The sequence below is a fragment of the Octopus sinensis genome, linkage group LG7 (assembly GCF_006345805.1).
Source record: "Octopus sinensis linkage group LG7, ASM634580v1, whole genome shotgun sequence".
Taxonomy (NCBI): domain Eukaryota; kingdom Metazoa; phylum Mollusca; class Cephalopoda; order Octopoda; family Octopodidae; genus Octopus; species Octopus sinensis.
In genome coordinates this window covers 20,766,067-20,785,849 of record NC_043003.1, presented here as the reverse complement: position 1 = coordinate 20,785,849, position 19,783 = coordinate 20,766,067, and the positions used below count along the sequence as shown (strand labels likewise).

Genomic DNA, 19,783 nt, shown 5'->3' with positions numbered 1-19,783 from the left:
AAGTTTATAAAATGTTTTTTTTTTTAGCATAGGCATGGCTGTGGATTGCTACTATGTTGTTTTGGGTTCAATCCCATTGCGTGGCACCTTGGACAGGTATTTTCTACTGCAGCCCCTGGCTGACAAGGAGCCTTGTGAATATGAGTGAAATTGGTTGATAAAATTCTGTGGAATCCTGGCGTGTGTGTGTGCGTGTGTGTGCGTGTGTGTGTGTGTGTGTGTGTGCTTCTGTCTTTGCATTTCTCCTTTCACTGCTTAACAACCAATGTTGGTTTGTGTACATTCCTTAACTTAGCAGTTTGGCAAAAGAGACCAATAAAAATCAATAAGTACTGGGATTGATTTGTTTGGTTAAATCCTTCATGACAGTGCACCAGCATGGCCACAGTCCAATGACAAATGAAAGATAAAGAGACAAACACACACACACACACACGTATGTGTATGAATGTATGTATATATGTAACCACACATGCTTTTCTTGGACTTCTTTTCTTTCACTGGATATTTCCTTTCTTCTCTTTCTGATGAAGAACCATGATCAAAACATACACCCGCTCTTTTTCTCCATCTTATACTGAATGTCAATGTGTATGCCTTTTTGACTTTTGTTGTTTTGCTATTTTTAATTTTTGATTTGTCTATATATATATATATATATATAAAATCAAATTTAGGTGAAGTGAGAGATAAAAATAATCTATCCCATATGTTTACAGCAGTTTCATAATCTTTATTCAGTTATATATGTATATATATATATATAGTATTACATACATATAAGAGGGAATTTACCACTCTGTGGAAACCCTTATGCTAGAAGATCCGCTATGGTCTTACCATCTTACCACTAAGAATTGTTCTCTAGAAAATTTAGCAAACACCAGAAACGTAAGCGAGCAAGACAAATGAAAAGTATATATATTATGGAGATGTACTTGCATAGCAAGTGACTTGATCTGAGATTGTGTGCTGGAACGAAAACAATTGCAGCATGGAAGGTGTTTATAAGCCATTTAAGAAACGTAGAAAATACGTTAGATTCACTTCAACATTTAAATTTAATTTGCCAAAATATTTTCGTCACTTTGAGACTGTGACCTGTTCACTGACAAAATTCTGTGCTGCATGGAATTTTGTCATGAGATGATTTTATTTGTAATTATATTTTCTTTTATTAATTGCTAAGTGTGAATATAATATTGCTAATTAAATCATACATTTGTGAATTAGTTCATTTTCAAATTCCAATTACAGGACAGGAAGCACATGTAATGCATTCAAGGATCAAATTCTCAGTAAGAATTATATCACTATTTTTCCCTTCTTGTCTCCATTTATGCACAAAAGCTTTGGTGACATGAACCAATAAGGTAACCACTATGCAATCACTTAACCTGCTAGAAATAGCAGGTAAATTTCCCTCACTGACCCTACCTCTAAAAAAAATGGCAAAGGACATTAGATAAATTAGTTCTGGATTTACTGTGTCTGGTAAATAAGTACAAGATGTTATAGAGGTGGGATACTAAGCAGTGATAAGTAAAATTGTAATGGTATTGTAATCAGTCCAAATATGCTTGTTAGACATTTGAACTGGAGAACAAGCTATTCACTGCGTTTGTCATGGAAAATATATCCTATTTGTTGACAAATGGTGTGTACAGACCTAGATCAGCTCATAGTGCTTCCTACCCAGTCTGTGAGATGCTAGAATTTCGGAGTAGTTATTTCCTCTTGGTCACAGACACCAAGCAGGTGGTGCTATGAGCTGATTAAAGAGATTGACTCTCTTATGCTTTTCCAGTTATCATACGGTGACTGGCAGCGCTATTTGGTGGCTCACCATAAGTAAATTACAGTGGGGGAGTGCTAATCAGTGATAAGTAAAACTGTAATGTTATTAAGTGAAGGCGCATGGCTCAGTGGTTAGAGCATCGAGCTTACGGTCGTGAGGTTGTGAGTTCGAATCTCGGACCAGGCTGCGTGTTGTGTTCTTGAGCAAGACACTTTATTTCACGTTGCTCCAGTTCACTCAGCTGTAGAAATGAGTTGCGACATCACAGGTACCAAGCTGTATCGGCCCCTTTGCCTTTCCTTTGGATAACACTGATGGCATGGAGAGGGGAGGCCGGTATGCATGGGTGACTGCGGGTCCTCCATAAACAACCTTGCCCTGACTTCCGCCTGGGAGGGTAACTTTCTGGAAGCAATTCCACGGTCAGTCATGACCAAAGGGGGTCTCAACATAATGTTATTATCAGCCCGAATATGCTAGGGGCACATTTAATCTAGGTGTATACACACCATTTGTCAACAAACGGGATATAATTTTCTGTGACAAAACACAGTGAGTAGCTTGTTCCCCAGTTCAAACGTGCCTCAAGCATACTTGGACAGATAATAACATTACAGGTACATGATAGTTGTGGCTGGAATGTTTTACCATGGGTGTCCTTTGTCAGAAGTTTGTGACAGTATGTTCCCTATTATAGAGTCTTCAACAACACCAACAGGATGGTGCCGGTGTATATAAGGTACTCTACTCTCTTATATCCACCTTTGTTTTTACTTGTACTTATTTGCCTCACTCGTTAAATCTTCATATCTTCTTTTCACTTCTGGCTCTTGTCTTTCATTCTTTCTTTCTTTCTTTCTTTCTTCTTTCTCTCCCCTCTCTCTCTTTCTCTCTGTGTCTCTTGTTTTCTCTATTTCTTTTCCTTCCTTCTATTTTCTTTATTTTCACTTTCTTTCATTCTTTCCTTGTTTGTTTTTTTGTTTATTCCCTCTTTCACCTCTCCCCTTTCCCCCCCTTCTTGTTCTCCCATCTCTTTACCCCCTCCCAGCACTGTTGCCTTCGTTATTTACATATTGGTGCCACCACATTTCTGCAGAGAAACTACATCATATGGTGTCTGACAGAAACATTCCCGTACTATCCATGCCACTCGAAAATCACAAACTTGACATATACATATATATATGTATATATACACACATATATATATATATATGAACATACACATACACACACACATATACAGGTGCAGGCATAGCAGTGTGGTTGAACAATGCGATCATTTCATCAATTTAAATGCATTGCCATCTTCGGCTGCACAAATAAATAAATGGAATTTTAACAAGTAGGACACATTAATATAATTTTTCTTAAATATTTTAACAGAGTGAAAAGATGGAAGAAATTCATGTTGTCACTATTGCAGATAAGAATAGACCACAACTTCTTAATGTGTCCTACTTGTTAAAATTCCATTTATTTTTTTGTACAGCTGAAGATGGCATTGAATTTAAATTGATGTAATGATTGCATTGTTCAATTAAATGGAGCCACTTGAAATGGTTGTACTACATCATTATTTGATATCCTGTTGCTTATTTTGATTTTATTCAGCTTACTTCGAGTTCTGCAGTTAATACCAGACTGTTTTGGTGCTTCAACTTAAGTACCTAATTCAACTGAATCTCAATTATTTCTTATATATATATATATATGGATCAGATAGTTTGCTTCAGATTACATGCTACTTAAAGTTTAAAAGCCTCTAACAGGGCTTGTCATCGAGCCAGTGGACATTTGAATAAAGATAGAGTAAGTCCAAGATGGCTATTGGCAGATGGGCTGCAATTGATCAAGGATGGTCACATGATGTCACATTTTTAATATTGGTAGTACAGAGACAATGGCTCCTTGGCAAAAAGGCTGCATGACAAACAGGAAATGGATTATGTGGTTGAAGAGGAAATGGGTGGGGACAGTGTGACTGGGTCTGTAGTTAAGGGAATAGGTATATGTACTTGTATGTGAGTATGTGTGTGTGTATATGCATGTATGTATAAGATTGTGTGGATATATGCATGTGTGTGCATGCAACTGTGTGTGTGTATGCATGCACATGTGTATGTGTGTGTACGTATGTCTTTGTGTGGATGTGTGAGTGTGAACATATGTATGTATGTGTGTGTATGTATTTATATGTGTGCATGTGTATGTATCTGTGTGTGTATGTATTTATATGTGTGCATGTATATGTATACGTGTCTGTATGAATGTGCATGCATCTCCTTTTCATGCTGTCATAACAAAGGACAGGTTGTAACAGTTCCCATCATGGTGTCATAGAGTGAGCATCTTAACCATACACTTATGCCTATTTACATAACAAATTTGTTGTTAATTATTAATTATTCCTTCAATTACAGTCGAGAATTCCATTGGTCCAATGTCTCAGACTGCCGATGGTCTAGTTATTACGGCAAAAGCACTGTTTTCCCCTGAAGTTTTTGAAATGGATCACAAAATAATTCCTGTGGAATTCCAAAATCATGTAAGGAATTGCTTTGATTAATTTTTATACACTTTCCAGAATTACTGCTGTACTGTTTGATCAGAAATACCATGTTTACCTCCACCATTACCACCATAACATCATAATTTCATCACCAATACCATCTTTACAACTGCCATTTATCTCTTTCATTTCTTCCACCCACTGTATTGTCATGACTACAACTACTATCATTGGTGTCTTTTTCATTGTTTTCTTCATTTGTTAAAAAGTGTGTGTGTGTGTGTGTGTCAAACTGGCATACACATATGCATGCATACACACACACATGCATAGACACACGAATACATACACACATATATATATATATATATATATATATATATATATATGTACGTATATATATACGACGGGCTTCTTTCAGTTTCTGTCTACCAAATCTGCTCACAAGGCTTTGGTCGGCCTGAGGCTATAGTAGAAGACATTAGCCCAAGGTGTGACGCAGTGGGACTAAACCTGGAACCAAGTGCTTGGTAAGCAAGTTACTTACCACACAGCCACTCCTATGCCTATATGTGTACCTTTAACATAGTTCTCAGGGAGATTCAGCATGAGACAGCGTGATAAGGCTGGCCCTTTGAAATGTGGGTACTACTCATTATACTTAGTTTTGCTAGCTGAGTGGACTGAAGTAACATGAAATAAAGTGTCTTGCTTAAAGACACATGTCGCCAGGAATTGAACTCACGAACATACAATCATGAGCTGAATACTTTAACCACTAAACCATGCACCTTCACTTGTTTAATTAAGTCATTAATATCACTGACAATAGGCTTGGTGGAGATTTCCAACCCTGTAAGGCAGTTCACCTAGGAGAAGGCCATTGCTGTATGAAACCTACAGTTTGATGGCCACGGCAGCTGTCTTAGCCTGCTGAGCCACTGTGGTCTATCCTCCAACTCTATCAAGTGGGATTGGATAGTGTGTACTGAATCACACTATAAAAATATTAAGTGCAGGTAGGAAGAAAAGTCCTGCAGCATCATATAGTCACTTGTAGGCATGCTGCACTTCAACGGGATCTTCAGACATGAAGAAACTGCCATCAATATTACTGACATACATTCTTTGAAAGAGTTATTATCAGTAGAGAGCAATATTACTGACATACATATAAAGAGCATAGGGTTTATTTCATTTTCAAAATGCTAGTATTTTCTCAAATACTATTTTTTTTCACCTTTTTTTATTTCTGTATGATTTTCATTCTAATTTCATGGTTTTTGCATGTTTTAGTGGCTTACTTCATCACCATTTATTACCTCCGCCTTAACAAAGGTGGAGGTATTGTTTTCAGTCGTGTTTGTTTGTTTCTTTGTTTGTCCATGGACAAGATATCACAAGAACCGCTGGATGGATTCAGATGAAACTTTCAGGGATGTTTGGCCTCGTGACTGGTATGAACTGATTAGATTTTGGGCATGATCCTGTACTGGACAAGGATTCTTAATTTTTGACAGTGGTCTGGTTCATTTTTAGTATTCTCATTTGTGAGAGCAGTCAAGTATATTTCAGATATTCTCATTTTAAAAATCATCTCCAGTTAATCACTGAGAGGATATTGGTGTTGTTTTGGTGGAGGATTGCCCTCTCTGAGTGCCCTTGTTTTATGTTGAATTGTTTCTTTTTGTTTTGGTTACTAAGCAATGAAAATTATACATAATTAACATTCACCACTCTTTGGATGAATTCTAAAAGAAATATCAGAATATGTCATCCAAATTTCAAGGAAAAAAACTGACAAGAAACAAAAACTAAAAGTAATTTACCTAAATAAATTTATAAGACAGTTTTGCAAACATATCTTTTCTTACTGGGGGCTTCATGAACTAAGAGTGTGATATGAGTGAGATCGTTGCCAGAGCAACAAGCTGGCCTCCGTGCCAATAGCACGTTAAAAACACCATCCCAGTGTGATCGTTACCTGTGTCGCCTTACTAGTACTTGTGCTGGTGGCACGTGAAAAAACACTCAAGCGAGGTCATTGCCAGAGCTGCTGGACTGGCTCCTGTGCAGGTGGCACATAAAAAGCACCATTTGAGCATAGCCGTTGCCAGTACCGCCTGACTGGCCCTTGTGCTGGTGGCACGTAAAAGCACCCACTACGCTCTTGGAGTGGTTGGCGTTAGGAAGGGCATCCAGCTGTAGAAACTCTGCCAGATCAGATTGAAGTCTGGTGCAGCCATCTGGTTCGCCAGACCTCAGTCAAATCGTCCAACCCATGCTAGCATGGAAAGCGGACATTAAACGATGATGATGATGATGATCTTGCCAATTCAAGATAATAATAATAATAAAAACACAGCTGAGCTAATGTAGTTTTCTGTAATGATTTCTTATACTAATAATGAATTAATTTTTCTTGATACTTTCCAGCTGTTTGAAGATACAAGAAAACTGCGGATTGGATATTATGTGACTGATAATGTAGTTCATGCCACTCCTGCCTGCCAGCGAGCAGTTCTTTTAGCAAAGAAAGCTTTGGAAGCCAGAGGCCATACGGTAAGAATGTTAATGTTGTTGTTGCTGTTGCTGCTCTTGCAGAATTACTAAAGCATGAGACAAAATGCCATGTGTTGTTTCTTTCAGGTCTTCAAGTTCTGAGTTCAAATCCCACTTAGCCTGCCATCTAATTAGCTTGGCAACTTCTCCCTTCAAGATTTCATGCTTTGTGCCTTTATTAGAAACAACCATTGTTTATTCTTTCTATTTACTATATCTTATTGAGCTAGGTCCAAACGATGGGCCTGATGTCACTTGACTGACCTCAATGAACCATTCCAAGTAGCACAATCCTCTGGACTACATAAATATTGATGTTGCCTCGGATGCAATTGATGACCTTTTCCATCTCCTGCTTAATGAGTTTTAGTGTTCCAATGATCACTGGCATTGTTTCAGGTTTCATCTTCTTCATCTTGTTGAGTTTGATTTCCTGGCCATTGTACATAATCAGCTTCTCTGTAATTTTCTTGAAGGTGTCTCTTGAAAGGTATTGCAATGTCAATAAATATACATATCCTGTTCTTCTGTCCTTGGTAACAATGCCTGGCTTGTTGGATTCATCATCATCATTATCATTATTATTACTATTATTATTTCCCTCTCTCTCTTTCGGAGAGGCACTGAGCAGCTATACGCACACATACACACACGGCAGTAACTTCCACCTACCGAATTCAATCACAAAGCTCCGGTCGGCTCGGGGCTATAGTGGAAGACACCTACCCAAAGTTCCACGCAGTGGGACTGAACCCGAAACCATGTAGCTAGGAAGCAAGCTCCCTAACCACACAGCCATGCCCAAGCTAGCAAGCTGACAGAATCATTAGCACACCTGGTGAAATGCTTAGCAGTATTTCGTCTGCCGTTACAGTGTGAGTTCAAATTCCGCCGAGGTCGACTTTGCCTTTCATCCTTTCGGGGTCGATAAATTAAGTACCAGTTATGTACTGGGTTCGATGTACTTGACTTAATCCCTTTGTCCTTGTTTGTCCACTCTATGTTTAGCCCCTGGTGGGTAGTGAAGAAATAGGTATTTCAGCTGTCTTCATGTTCTAAGTTCAAATTCTGTTGGGGTTGACTTTGCCTTTCATCCTTTCGGGGTTGATAAATTAAGTACCAGTTATGTACTGGGTTCGATGTACTTGACTTAATCCCTTTGTCCTTGTTTGTCCACTCTATGTTTAGCCCCTGGTGGGTAGTGAAGAAATAGGTATTTCAGCTGTCTTCATGTTCTAAGTTCAAATTCTGTTGGGGTTGACTTTGCCTTTCATCCTTTCGGGGTTGATAAAATAAGTACTAGTCAAGCACTAGGGTCAATGTAATCAACCAGTCCCCTTCCCCAAAATTTCAGGCCTTGTGCCTGTAATAGGAAGGATTATTATTATTATTATTAGTAGTAGTAGTGGTGGTGGTGGTGGTGGTTGGTTGTGGTGGTGGTGATAGTGGTGGTGCAGTGTGCTAGCAGAATCATTTAGCATTTCATCCTTTTTTTTTTTTTTTTTTTTTTTTTTACATTTTGTGTTGAAACTCAACTTTGCCTTTTTGCCTTTCATCCTTTCAGGGTTAATAAAATGAGCATTGGAGTCAATGTAATCAACTGCCTGCCTCCCACCACAAATTTCAGGCCTTGTTCCAAAATTAGAAACAATTATTATTAGTACCATAAAGAAGTTGTTAGAGTTGCATAAATGATAAAGTACAGCCAAAGGCCATACAGTATTTAATTTCATTCCCTAACATTCTGGATCATTGCTATGGAGTTGACTTTGATTTTCTTCTTGTAGAAATATAATACAGCATGTCCATAAATTACCTTTACAATTTGAAAAAATCAAAAAGAAATGAAAAACGAGGATAACTTAGCAGGGTTAATTGGAAAACATAGGCAAAGAAATAAAGTTTTATTAGTAATATTGGAACACTTCCACATGGGTTCTATTGGTTGCATGCATCACATTTGGACGATGCTCAATTTCTGAACATTTCTGATTTCCCATCTCTTTTCACTAAGGATCTTCCATGTCCATCATCTTCTATGTTTCCCTTCAATTTTCAAACATCCAGAGACAATTGAGTTCTCTCTTATTTGTTCTTGCAATGAAGCATCCATCACTGATAAATGTTGCTGTTTCATTTGATTTACAGGTCGTTGAATTTACTCCTCCTAGAATCTTGGATGCTCTCTGTATAACAATGCATATATTGTGGTCTGATGGCCATGTCCTGAGAAGAATAATGTAAGTATTGTTTAGACCAGGCATGGGCAATCTTTTTCAAGAAATGAGTTGCGTAAGACATGGCTCATCGTTAGGCTGCACTACTAAAAAATCCAAAGTAAATTTTCATTGGCATGCCATTCAGAAAGAAAGTCTTGTGGGCTGTATGTGGCCCATGGAACTTTCTGACTGACTCAGTTTACCCATGATTGGTATAGAGTAAAATACAGAATATAAAGAAACTAGTGAGGGTTATTTTCAGTAATCTTTATATATAAAAGAGAGGTTGTGTGTCTGTCTCCTACGATTTAGATTCCTAACTACTCCCACATTTTGCGGTGCAGTGTAACCAAAAGCGGGTATCTTATAGTTGTGATTCATATCGAGCCCTTCTGGGTATTAGCGCGCGTCTACGATGAGTCTACGATTTAAAAAATAATTTACCATCATTTTTTCCATTTTAATGCATTTTTTTCGCTAAGGGAAATAACTCTCTAAAAATGTCTACGATGAGTCGACGATTTAAAAAGAATTTACCATAATTTTTTTTTCCATTTTTAATGCATTTTTTTGCTATTTTTTGGCTATAACTCTCTAAAAATGCTTATATAGTTATTTCCCTTACAAACCCGAGCAACGCCGGGCGATACTGCTAGTAATTAATATAATTAAAGAATTAGTATAATTAATGTAATACACACTAACACACATACACATGTAACCATACATACATACACAGAAATACACTTGCACGCTATCTACCTTGCTTCCTGGAAGTTCACACAATCTCTTTGCACTCCTAGTAAAAACTAAAAACATTGTATTGTCCTTAGAGGCAGACATGACATTTTTTTTAGAATTCTGAAGACTATGGTTGGTTCAGATTCAATATAAGCTTGGGGTTGATTTTGACTTCACCATTACACGTATTTTGGTCAAATATTTATTCTGAGCAGTTCTGTCGCACATGTTACAAGAATGAATTTACTTCCATGGTGGGCTTCTACATGTTTTTCAAATTAATTAAAGAATTGAATAATATCAAGACTATTGAGTCAAAAACTATTGAAAAGGTTGCAAGACGCAACGAAAATTTTAGGAAAATAAAAATAAGAAAAAAAGTGGAAATTTTACCGGTGAGTGTGTTACATTATAAGGCACAAAAAGAAAATGACTCTCCCCAGACACAACAGAATATGCTTCAACACACGAACTCATATAAAGAACCTTGCAAACCAAATCCCAAAACGAAAAATGAATAATATCAAAATTAATGATAATGGTTGATGTTCAGAAATACTTTCAAATGCTTGAATTGAACATGCGGCTTTTACACTGTTAAATTACAAAATATATGATTAATATCGGGGATGTATCTGTAGTATAGTGCATTAGACATCGAATTGCTTAAAAAGGTAAAGACCCCCTTCGGTCATGAATGACTATGAGATTGCACCAAGAAAGCTCCCCTCCGGGGCACAAATCTGGGTAAGGTAGTTTTGTGGAAGACCAGCTGTCACCCATGCATACCAGTCTTCCCTCTCCGTGCCACTGATGTTGACCAAGGGATAGGCAAAGGCTGATACAACTTAGCACCAGTGACATTGCAACTCATTTATACAGCTGAGTAAAGAGGTGTAATGTGAAATAAAGTGTCTTGCTCAAGAACACAACACACAGCCCAATCTAGGAATTGAACTCACTACCTCATGATTGTGGGCCTGATGCTCTAACCACTGAGCCATGCACCATCATCAGACTGCTACACATATATCAAATCATCATTGTCATCATTGTTGTTGTCACCATTGCTGTCACTGCCACTGTCGCTGTTGCCGTCATTTCCACCATCGCTGTCATTGTCATCATCATCATCATCAACATTTAAACAATAATGTTTCATGGTTGCATGGTTTGGATAGTTTGACAGTATCTAATGGGGCCCCAAGTGCTGCATCATGCTCCAATGTTTACTTTGGCATGGTTTCTACAACAGAATGGCCTTCCCACTGCCAACCACTTTACAGCATGTGGCAGATGTGTTTTTTTGTGCCACCAGCACCAGTGATGCCATTTTACAGTTTACAAGACTATGAGAGGAAAAAGATGGGTAAAAGTATGAGAGAATCATCATCATTACCATCATCATCATCCTTTAACGTCCCTCCACCATGCTGGCAAGCCGGAGAGCTGCACCAGGTTCCAGTTTGATTTGGCTTGGTTTTTAGAAATGGCTAACAGTTTAATTTCTTGCATAAAAGATAACTTCTTAAGAGAAATCCAGTAGTATTGAATTAATCCGAATGTGTTTTCATTAAGTGCAGTATATCACTACTTTGTAGCTTGTTGAGAAAGAATATCTTTTGAGTGTTTAATTAATTATAAGACATTGTTAAATGTTCTCTTTCTCTCTATGGATTGTTTACAGTCACTCATATTTGCCAGACAAGTAGTTCCAGGTTTAGGGTTGAAACTATCATGAATCTGGTATCTGCAGTTAATGAGGGGTACTTCCATGTTTTATTTTTGTTTGTCTTTTCATTATTTTCCAAATCTTTTCTTTTACAATTATTTATAATCCAAACAGAAAGTCTACTTTTTGTTTACCTTAACGGATTTTCCCATCTATGGTGATTTAAACTTTTATTTCCCTCTCTATTATGTTTTCTCTCTTTCTATCTCACACACACTCACTTCCTCTCTCCCCCCCCACTCCTACATTAGCACTTTACTGTTGCTCCTGGTTTTTTTTCAACACACTTCTCTGCCAGCCTTTCTTCTCTCTAACTTCTCACTAACTTCATGTCTCACTTTATCTCCAGTGTTATTTTGCTCCAAGTCTTCATTTCTGTTTTCCCCAGTACAAACTTCATCTTTGTTTCATTCTTTGTTAAAAGATATTATTGCTTTTATATCAGGCCACAAAACTCTTATTTTTTCTCATCTCTTTTGCTGTTGTCCCAAGAAACTTTGCTTTGTGTGTCAACCCATAAGACTTCATAAAATGTTCTGTCTTTAACCATAGTAATTGCTTACAATCACCAGTATAAGCCAATATCATAATGAATCTGGTAGTCATGATGACTAAATAGGAAAATTTCCCTTTTTGCTTTTCAATTTTATTCATGTCTTTTCACTTACATCGGTGTATTTGTGTGTGTGTGTGTGGATATACATAGACATGTAAATGTATACATATACATATATATATATATATTAATATAAAAAGCCATGTGCAATGTGTTACTATAAAGGAAAAATATAATTGTCACTAAAAGTGATCAAGGGTGTCAGAGTACCTATATTGCTAGAAATAAGAGCTAAAATGCTGTAATACTGTAGAAAAAGCACATAATTGTGTGTGTATATATATATCATCTTCATCATCATCATCGTCGTTTAGCGTCCGTTTTCCATGTTAGCATGGGTTGGACGGTTCTACTGGGGTCTGTGAAGCCAGAAGGCTTCATCAGGCCCAGTCAAATCTGGCAGTGTTTCTACGGCTGGATGCCCTTCCTAACGCCAACCACTCCGTGAGTGTAGTCCATATATATAAGAAAAAGGGACAGGCAAACAGGTTGCTTGACCGCATACCGAAAAAATAGAAATAGCAGTCAAGAATGCTTATTTCTATCAAAGTTGGACTCCAGGCACGACAAACCCTGTAATTCACATATGCAAAACAGAAGGAATAGATAGCGAAAACGAAGTCTGGTGGTTATCTGTGAACATCATGTTTCTGGATTATAAACATATTGAATATATATTTCATATATATTTTTGATATATATTTCATATACATTGCATATATATTTCACATCCTTCTTCAGCACAGCTTTCCATTGAAAAAGATTTATCATAGATTTATCAAATGCTACGTACCTCAAACCTTCTGACCATGCGACATCAAAATATTTGAAGAAAGTGAGCAAAAGCTAAACCTACATAGACGTTTGAATTCGTAAATCTTCCCTCCAAAATTTTGCCATGCGCACTACAAAAATAGTTCCATAAGATTGGGAACTATTGGGTTGTCATAATGGAGTGAAAAATCCAAATAGTAATATAATAATAAGAGTAAATAATTTTTATAAAGGCTTTTAAAAAACTATTTTTACATACCGAATTCTACCAGTAAATAATTGGGGTTTTTTTAAAAGCCTTTATAAAAATTATTTACTCTTATTATTATATTACTATTTGGATTTTTCACTCCATTATGACAACCCAATAGTTCCCAATCTTATGGAACTATTTTTGTAGTGCGCATGGCAAAATTTTGGAGGGAAGATTTACGAATTCAAATGTCTATGTAGGTTTAGCTTTTGCTCACTTTCTTCAAATATTTTGATGTCGCATGGTCAGAAGGTTTGAGGTACGTAGCATTTGATAAATCTATGATAAATCTTTTTCAATGGAAAGCTGTGCTGAAGAAGGATGTGAAATATATATGCAATGTATATGAAATATATATCAAAAATATATATGAAATATATATTCAATATGTTTATAATCCAGAAACATGATGTTCACAGATAACCACCAGACTTCGTTTTCGCTATCTATTCCTTCTGTTTTGCATATGTGAATTACAGGGTTTGTCGTGCCTGGAGTCCAACTTTGATAGAAATAAGCATTCTTGACTGCTATTTCTATTTTTTCGGTATGCGGTCAAGCAACCTGTTTGCCTGTCCCTTTTTCTTATATACAATATATATACTGAACTTTACAGAAGTTCCTGCCGGTAATCGGCTATATTTACATACCGAATTCTACCAGTAAATAATTGGGGTTTTTTTTAAAAGCCTTTATAAAAATTATTTACTCTTATTATTATATTATATATATATATATATATATTGGTCGTTACTGACAGAAGCAGCAAAATAGCAATCTGTATATAATACTTAAAACAGATATACTGTTCAAAACCTGAAAACTGCAGTATTCATCCCAAGCAAGCATCTTTTATAAACATATATTGTTAAAGAAAACACACAAATATATCAGTAGTAGATGAAAATCATCAAGAATTGGGTGTGCTTTTGCTAGATACGTATTTCTCCTCCTTTGAGCATCATCAGTAGCTGTATCCACTTGTTAAGACAGATTTAAATCTGATGACTAACTGCGACATCAGTGATTTTTTTCAGTTGCTGCATTTCTATATCAGCAGCAACTAAATTTGTATTGTTCTGGTCCCTTCTCTCATACATTGATACCTCATCTTCCAGTGTAAAGTTGCTTGCTTCTTTTGGGTTCACAGTCTTGCAGAATGCTTGGCGACCTCACCAGTGTTGGTGGCATGTGAAAAGCACTCGGAACATTCTATAGGGTGGATGGCATTAGGAAAAGCATCCAGCCATAGAAGCTATGTTGAAGTAGATACTAGAGCACGGTGCAGTCTCTGAATCCAGTGGATCCTGCCAAAACTTCCAACCCATGCTAGTATGAAACCTTAAAAGATGGTGGTGGTGGTGGTGGTGATGATGGTGATGATGGTGGTGGTGGTGGTGGTGGTGGTGATGATGATCATGTGTGTATCTGTGTACATACGTGCACACATGACTTCTGCACATTTTCTGACTACCAAGCTTCACTCAGAAATCATTGGTCACCTTAATGTTTTGGTAAATGGTATTTGCTGTAGGTAAGTTAGCTTCACAGTGCTGTGGCCTTACCTGCATCCTTGTTTAAGACATTCTTTCAGTTTCTGTTTGATAAAAGTAAAGTGAAAAACTAACCAGTTTGTAAGTTGTATTTTAAAACTGTACTATATAATGTTATATATTTCTCTCTTTCTTGCTTTTTTTTCTTCAGAAAACATGAGAAACCATGTAAAGAGATGTTCTTAGCAAGAACCTGTGAAGGTTTTAACAGAATTCTTTCATTGTTTGCTTACCCTTTTGTAAGTAATATCTTAATACTAATATCTTAATAAAAGGCGGTGAGCTAGTAGAATTGTTAGCACGCCGGGGGAAATACTAATGGTATTTCGTCTGCTGTTACGTTCTGAGTTCAAATTCCGCTGAGGACGACTTTGCCTTTCATCCTTTCAGGGTCAATTAAACAAGTATCAGTTACACACTGGGGTCGATGTAATCGACTTAATTCTTTTTTCTGTCCTTGTTTGTCCCCTCTATGTTTAGCCCCCGGTGGGCAATAATGAAATAAATATATTTATACTAAATATTTTTCTACCATATTTTTTATCTTTTATTTTTTGCTTGAGTCATTGGGCTGTGGCCATGCTGGGGCACTGCCTTCAAGGGTTTAATCAAACTCGTTGACCCCAGTACTTGTTCTTTATGTTTGGTATTTATTCTATCAGTCTTTTTTTTTTGTCAAACTACCAAGTTACAGTGATGTAAACAAACCAGCACAAATTTTCAAGCTATGCAATGGAGGGACAAACACAAGCAATGACACTCACACACTCGTACACACACACACATACACACACACACACACACACGCATGCATATATGATGAGCCTCCACATAATTTCCATCTACCAAATTTACTCACAAAGGATTGGTCAGCCCAGAGATATAGCCCAAGGTGTTGTGCTGTGGGACTGAACCCCAAACCACATGGTTACAAAGTAAACCACACAGCCATGCCAGCACCCATATATATATATATATATATACTCTCTCTTTTTACTCTTTTACTTGTTTCAGTCATTTGACTGTGGCCATGCGGGAGCACCACCTCTAGTCAAGCAAATCAACCCCAAGACTTATTCTTTGTAAGCATAATACTTATTCTATCGGTCTATTTTGCCGAACCGCTAAGTTACGGGGACGTAAACACACCCACGTCGGTAATCAAGCAATGTTGGGGGGGACAAACACTGACACACAAACACACACATATATAAATACTTAGTAGAATTTATGTCCACAAAGCAGAAATGCTGTGATTTTACCAATTAAGCTGCTGATCTATTGGTGAAGATTTCAAGCTTTAACTAAATTGAACCATAGCTTGCTGAAAGGAAACCCCTAAGTTGTCACTTTATGTGCTAGAAATAGATGATAAATCTTCATCAAATTACACAATTCTATTAAGATAAAAAAATCCAGATGGCTACATAGGATAATATAAAGAAACATTTAGCTAATACAGTTCTATATTTAAGAGATGAGGAATTATGTAAATTATTTACATTATTTACATTCGATGGATATTTGTCCTCATCTTGTTTGTTTTTAACACGTTTCGGCTGATATACCCTCCACCTTCATCAGGTGTCTTGGGGAAATTTTGGACCTGGTTTCTCATTCCTAAGGTATTTTTCGATGTTGTTATTATTATTATTCAGGTCACTGCCTGGAATCGAACTCAGAATCTTGGGGTTAGTAGGACATATGGCGTGGTGGTTAAGAGCACAGGCTACTAACCCCAAGATTCCAAGTTTGATTCCAAGCAGTGACCTGAACAATAGCAACAACAATAATAATAATAATAATAACATCGAAAAATACCTTAGGGATGAGAACCCAGGTTTGAAATGTCCCCAAAACACCTGAAGAAGGCTGGAGGGTATATCAGCTGAAATGTTGTGTTAACAACAAACAAGATGAGGACAAATATCTGTCGATGTAAATAATGTAAATAATGAAACATTTAGTGTTTATATCTACACTATATTTCCATTGGTTTCTTCTCTTATTGTAAGTGCTCTACTGAATAAGTACATTGTTACACTTAGTTTGGAAATAAAGATCCCTAGTGTGTATTTAATTCTACACTATGTGCATCATCATCATCCTTATCATCATCACCATCCTCACCCACCATTACCACCAGCCTTTAACATGCATTTTCCATGCTGGTGGGTTTGACCCCCGCCACCATTGCCTGACAACTGGTGTGTTTATGTCTCTGTAACTTAGTGGATTGGCAAAAGAGACCGATAGAATAAGTACTAGGCTTACAAAGAATAAGTCTTGGGGGTTGACTGCTTCGACTAAAAACCCTTTAAGATGGTGCTCCAGCATGGCCGCAGTCAAATGACTGAAACAAGTAAAATAATAAAAGAATATAAATTATATGAATTTGAAACAAATTGTTCATTAAAAAACTCATTTCTCTTCTAATTATTACTTTTCATTTTTTTCTATATTTCTTCAAATTGTTTCCACTATTTTGTAGGACAAAACATCGTCTCGGCTCATTCGTACAATGGATGGATTGCAGTGAGTGTGAACTAGTTTTGTTCTTTTTCTCTCCCCGCTTGCTTTTTTTCATTTTCTATCTGTCTATTTCATGGTCTGTATTTTCCTTTTTTCACTCATTTTTATACAGTACACTCCCTCTTATCTGATACTCAAATAATTGAAACTCTCAAGTAACAGGCACTCAGACAAAAAAAAAAAAAAAATGTGCTAATTTGTTTTAATTAATTAATTTTCTTAAAAAGAAAATTTCTACTGTTACAGTATTGTATTTTACTGTATTTGCATCTGTATTTTATTAGGCTAACATTCTCATATTTTAACTAGCCATATCCAGCCAAAATAATCTCCCGGTTTTATCTTCAAACTGGGCAGATCCAGCTTCTCATACATCCCTTACAATATTATTTTACAACGCCTTACTGGCACTTGTGCCGGTGTGCAGGTGACACGTAAGAAAATAAAAAACACGATTTTTTCATGGCCGTTGCCAGTACCACCTGACTGGCCCTCATGCTGGAGGCACGTAAAAGCACCCACTACACTCTCGGAGTGGTTGGTGTTAAGAAGGGCATCCAGCTGTAGAAACTCTGCCAGATCAAGATTGGAGCCTGGTGCAGCCATCTGGTTCGCCAGTCCTCAGTCAAATCGTCCAACCCATGCTAGCATGATGATGATGATTAATTTGAATTTGTCAAGCATTACCTTGTAGTTTTAAGATTTCAATGATGTGATTGTTTCATCATCATCATCGTTTAATGTCCGTTTTCCATGCTTTTACGTGCCACCATCACAAGGGCCAGTCAGGTGGTACTGGCAACGGCCACGCTCAAATGGTGCTTTTTATGTGCCACCTGCACAGGAGCCAGTCCAGCGGCACTGGCAATGACCTTACTTGAATGTTTTTTTACATGCTACCGGCACAAGTGCCAGTAAGGCGACACTGGTAACGATCACGTTAGAATGGTGCTTTTTATGTGCCACTTGCATGGAAGCCAGTTATCCACTCTGGCAATGATCACGCTCGGATGGTGCTCTTAGCACTCCACTAGCTTGGATGCCAGTCATGTGAATAAATAAGCATTACATTTGACACAGAAATCTCAATGCTAAAGGATTAATAAAACCTTTCCTTTACTATTTCTCTGCTATGTTTAGGATATTACTAATAACAAGGATGTTATTCTGTTGCTTGTTTCAGTCATTTGACTACGGCCATGCTGGAGCACCACCTTAAAGTGGTTTTAGTTGCAGAATTGGGCCTCAGGACTTATTCTTTGTAAGCCTGGTACTTATTCTATTGGTCTCTTTTGCTGAACCGTTAAGTTGCGAGGATGTAAATACACCAACATCAGTTGTCAAACAATGATGGTGGGGCAAACACAGACACACACACACACACACACACACATAAATATATATATATATATATATATATATGATGGGCTTCTTTCAGTTTCTGTCTACTAAATCCACTCACAAGGCTTTGGTCAGCCTGAGGCTATAGTAAAAGATTCTTGTCCATGGCACCACTCAATAAGACTGAACCTGGAACCATGTGGTTGGGAAGCAAGCTTCTTACCACACTGCTACACCTGTCAAAAAATTTCATCATGATTTGACCTGGGACTTATTAATTAGACACATTATGATGTGTATATAGAACTTTGTAAGGTACTATGGCAATATAAAAAAGTGATGATCAGATATCCAGAAAATTCAGTTATTCAGCAATACTCTGGTCCCGGTGGTGTTGGATGTAGAGAGCTTACTGTATTCACTGTATAGAATTGTTTTCTTTGACAAATTTAAGCTTGGTAGTAATAAAATATTTCAATATTTTCTCCCTGTTTTTAATTCCAGGAATTATCGTGATATATATAACTTGGTCAATGAGAAAGAAGTGAGTCACTTTAACATATTCTTCTTTTGGTTTATATATAGCTGAAATAGTTCTAGTTAACTTTTCTAACTATGTCATAGTTGAAAGACTCATTTTGTCTAGAAAAATATTATTGTAAAAATAGATACCATATTGTAACGTGTATAAGAAACCCCCTAATTTTTGGGGCTTAAAATTTGGAAAAAAGGCTTTGTAAGGGATTATGATACTATCCATGTATAAGAAACTCCCATATTTTTTTGACAAAAAAGGGTTCCTACTCGTTAAAATACAGTAAGTTGAAATTCCTTTATTACCTCTGACTTAGCAAAGGTGGAGGTATTGTTTTCAGTTGTGTTTGTTTGTTCGTAGACAGGATGTCTCAAGAACTGGTGGATGGATTCTGATGAAACTTTCAGGGATGTTTGGCTTCATGACTGGCACAAACTCTGATTAGATTTTGGGATTGATCCAGTACCGAACAAGGATTCGGGATTATTTTTTCATTTTTTTTACTTAATTTTTGTGAGCAGTTCGGTCCATTTTTAGTGTTCTTGTTTGTGAGAGCAGTTGAGTTTATTTCAGATATTCTCATTTTAAAATCATCTCCGGCTAATCGTTGAGAGG

The 19,783-nt window shown here is 37.0% G+C and overlaps 1 protein-coding gene across 8 annotated transcripts in view; it reads left to right on the top strand.

The window, feature by feature from the left end:
- LOC115214286 (fatty acid amide hydrolase 1) overlaps positions 1–19,783 on the top strand; it is a 67,504-nt gene that overhangs the window by 35,314 nt on the left and 12,407 nt on the right. For all 8 annotated transcript variants that reach the window (XM_029783434.2, XM_036504602.1, XM_029783438.2 and 5 more), the window contains exons 9-15: positions 1,258–1,298; positions 4,222–4,346; positions 6,747–6,872; positions 9,021–9,112; positions 14,912–14,999; positions 17,252–17,295; positions 19,138–19,177. In XM_029783434.2, the coding sequence (XP_029639294.1) occupies positions 1,258–1,298; positions 4,222–4,346; positions 6,747–6,872; positions 9,021–9,112; positions 14,912–14,999; positions 17,252–17,295; positions 19,138–19,177 (556 nt within the window). The remainder of the gene's footprint in view (positions 1–1,257; positions 1,299–4,221; positions 4,347–6,746; positions 6,873–9,020; positions 9,113–14,911; positions 15,000–17,251; positions 17,296–19,137; positions 19,178–19,783) is intronic.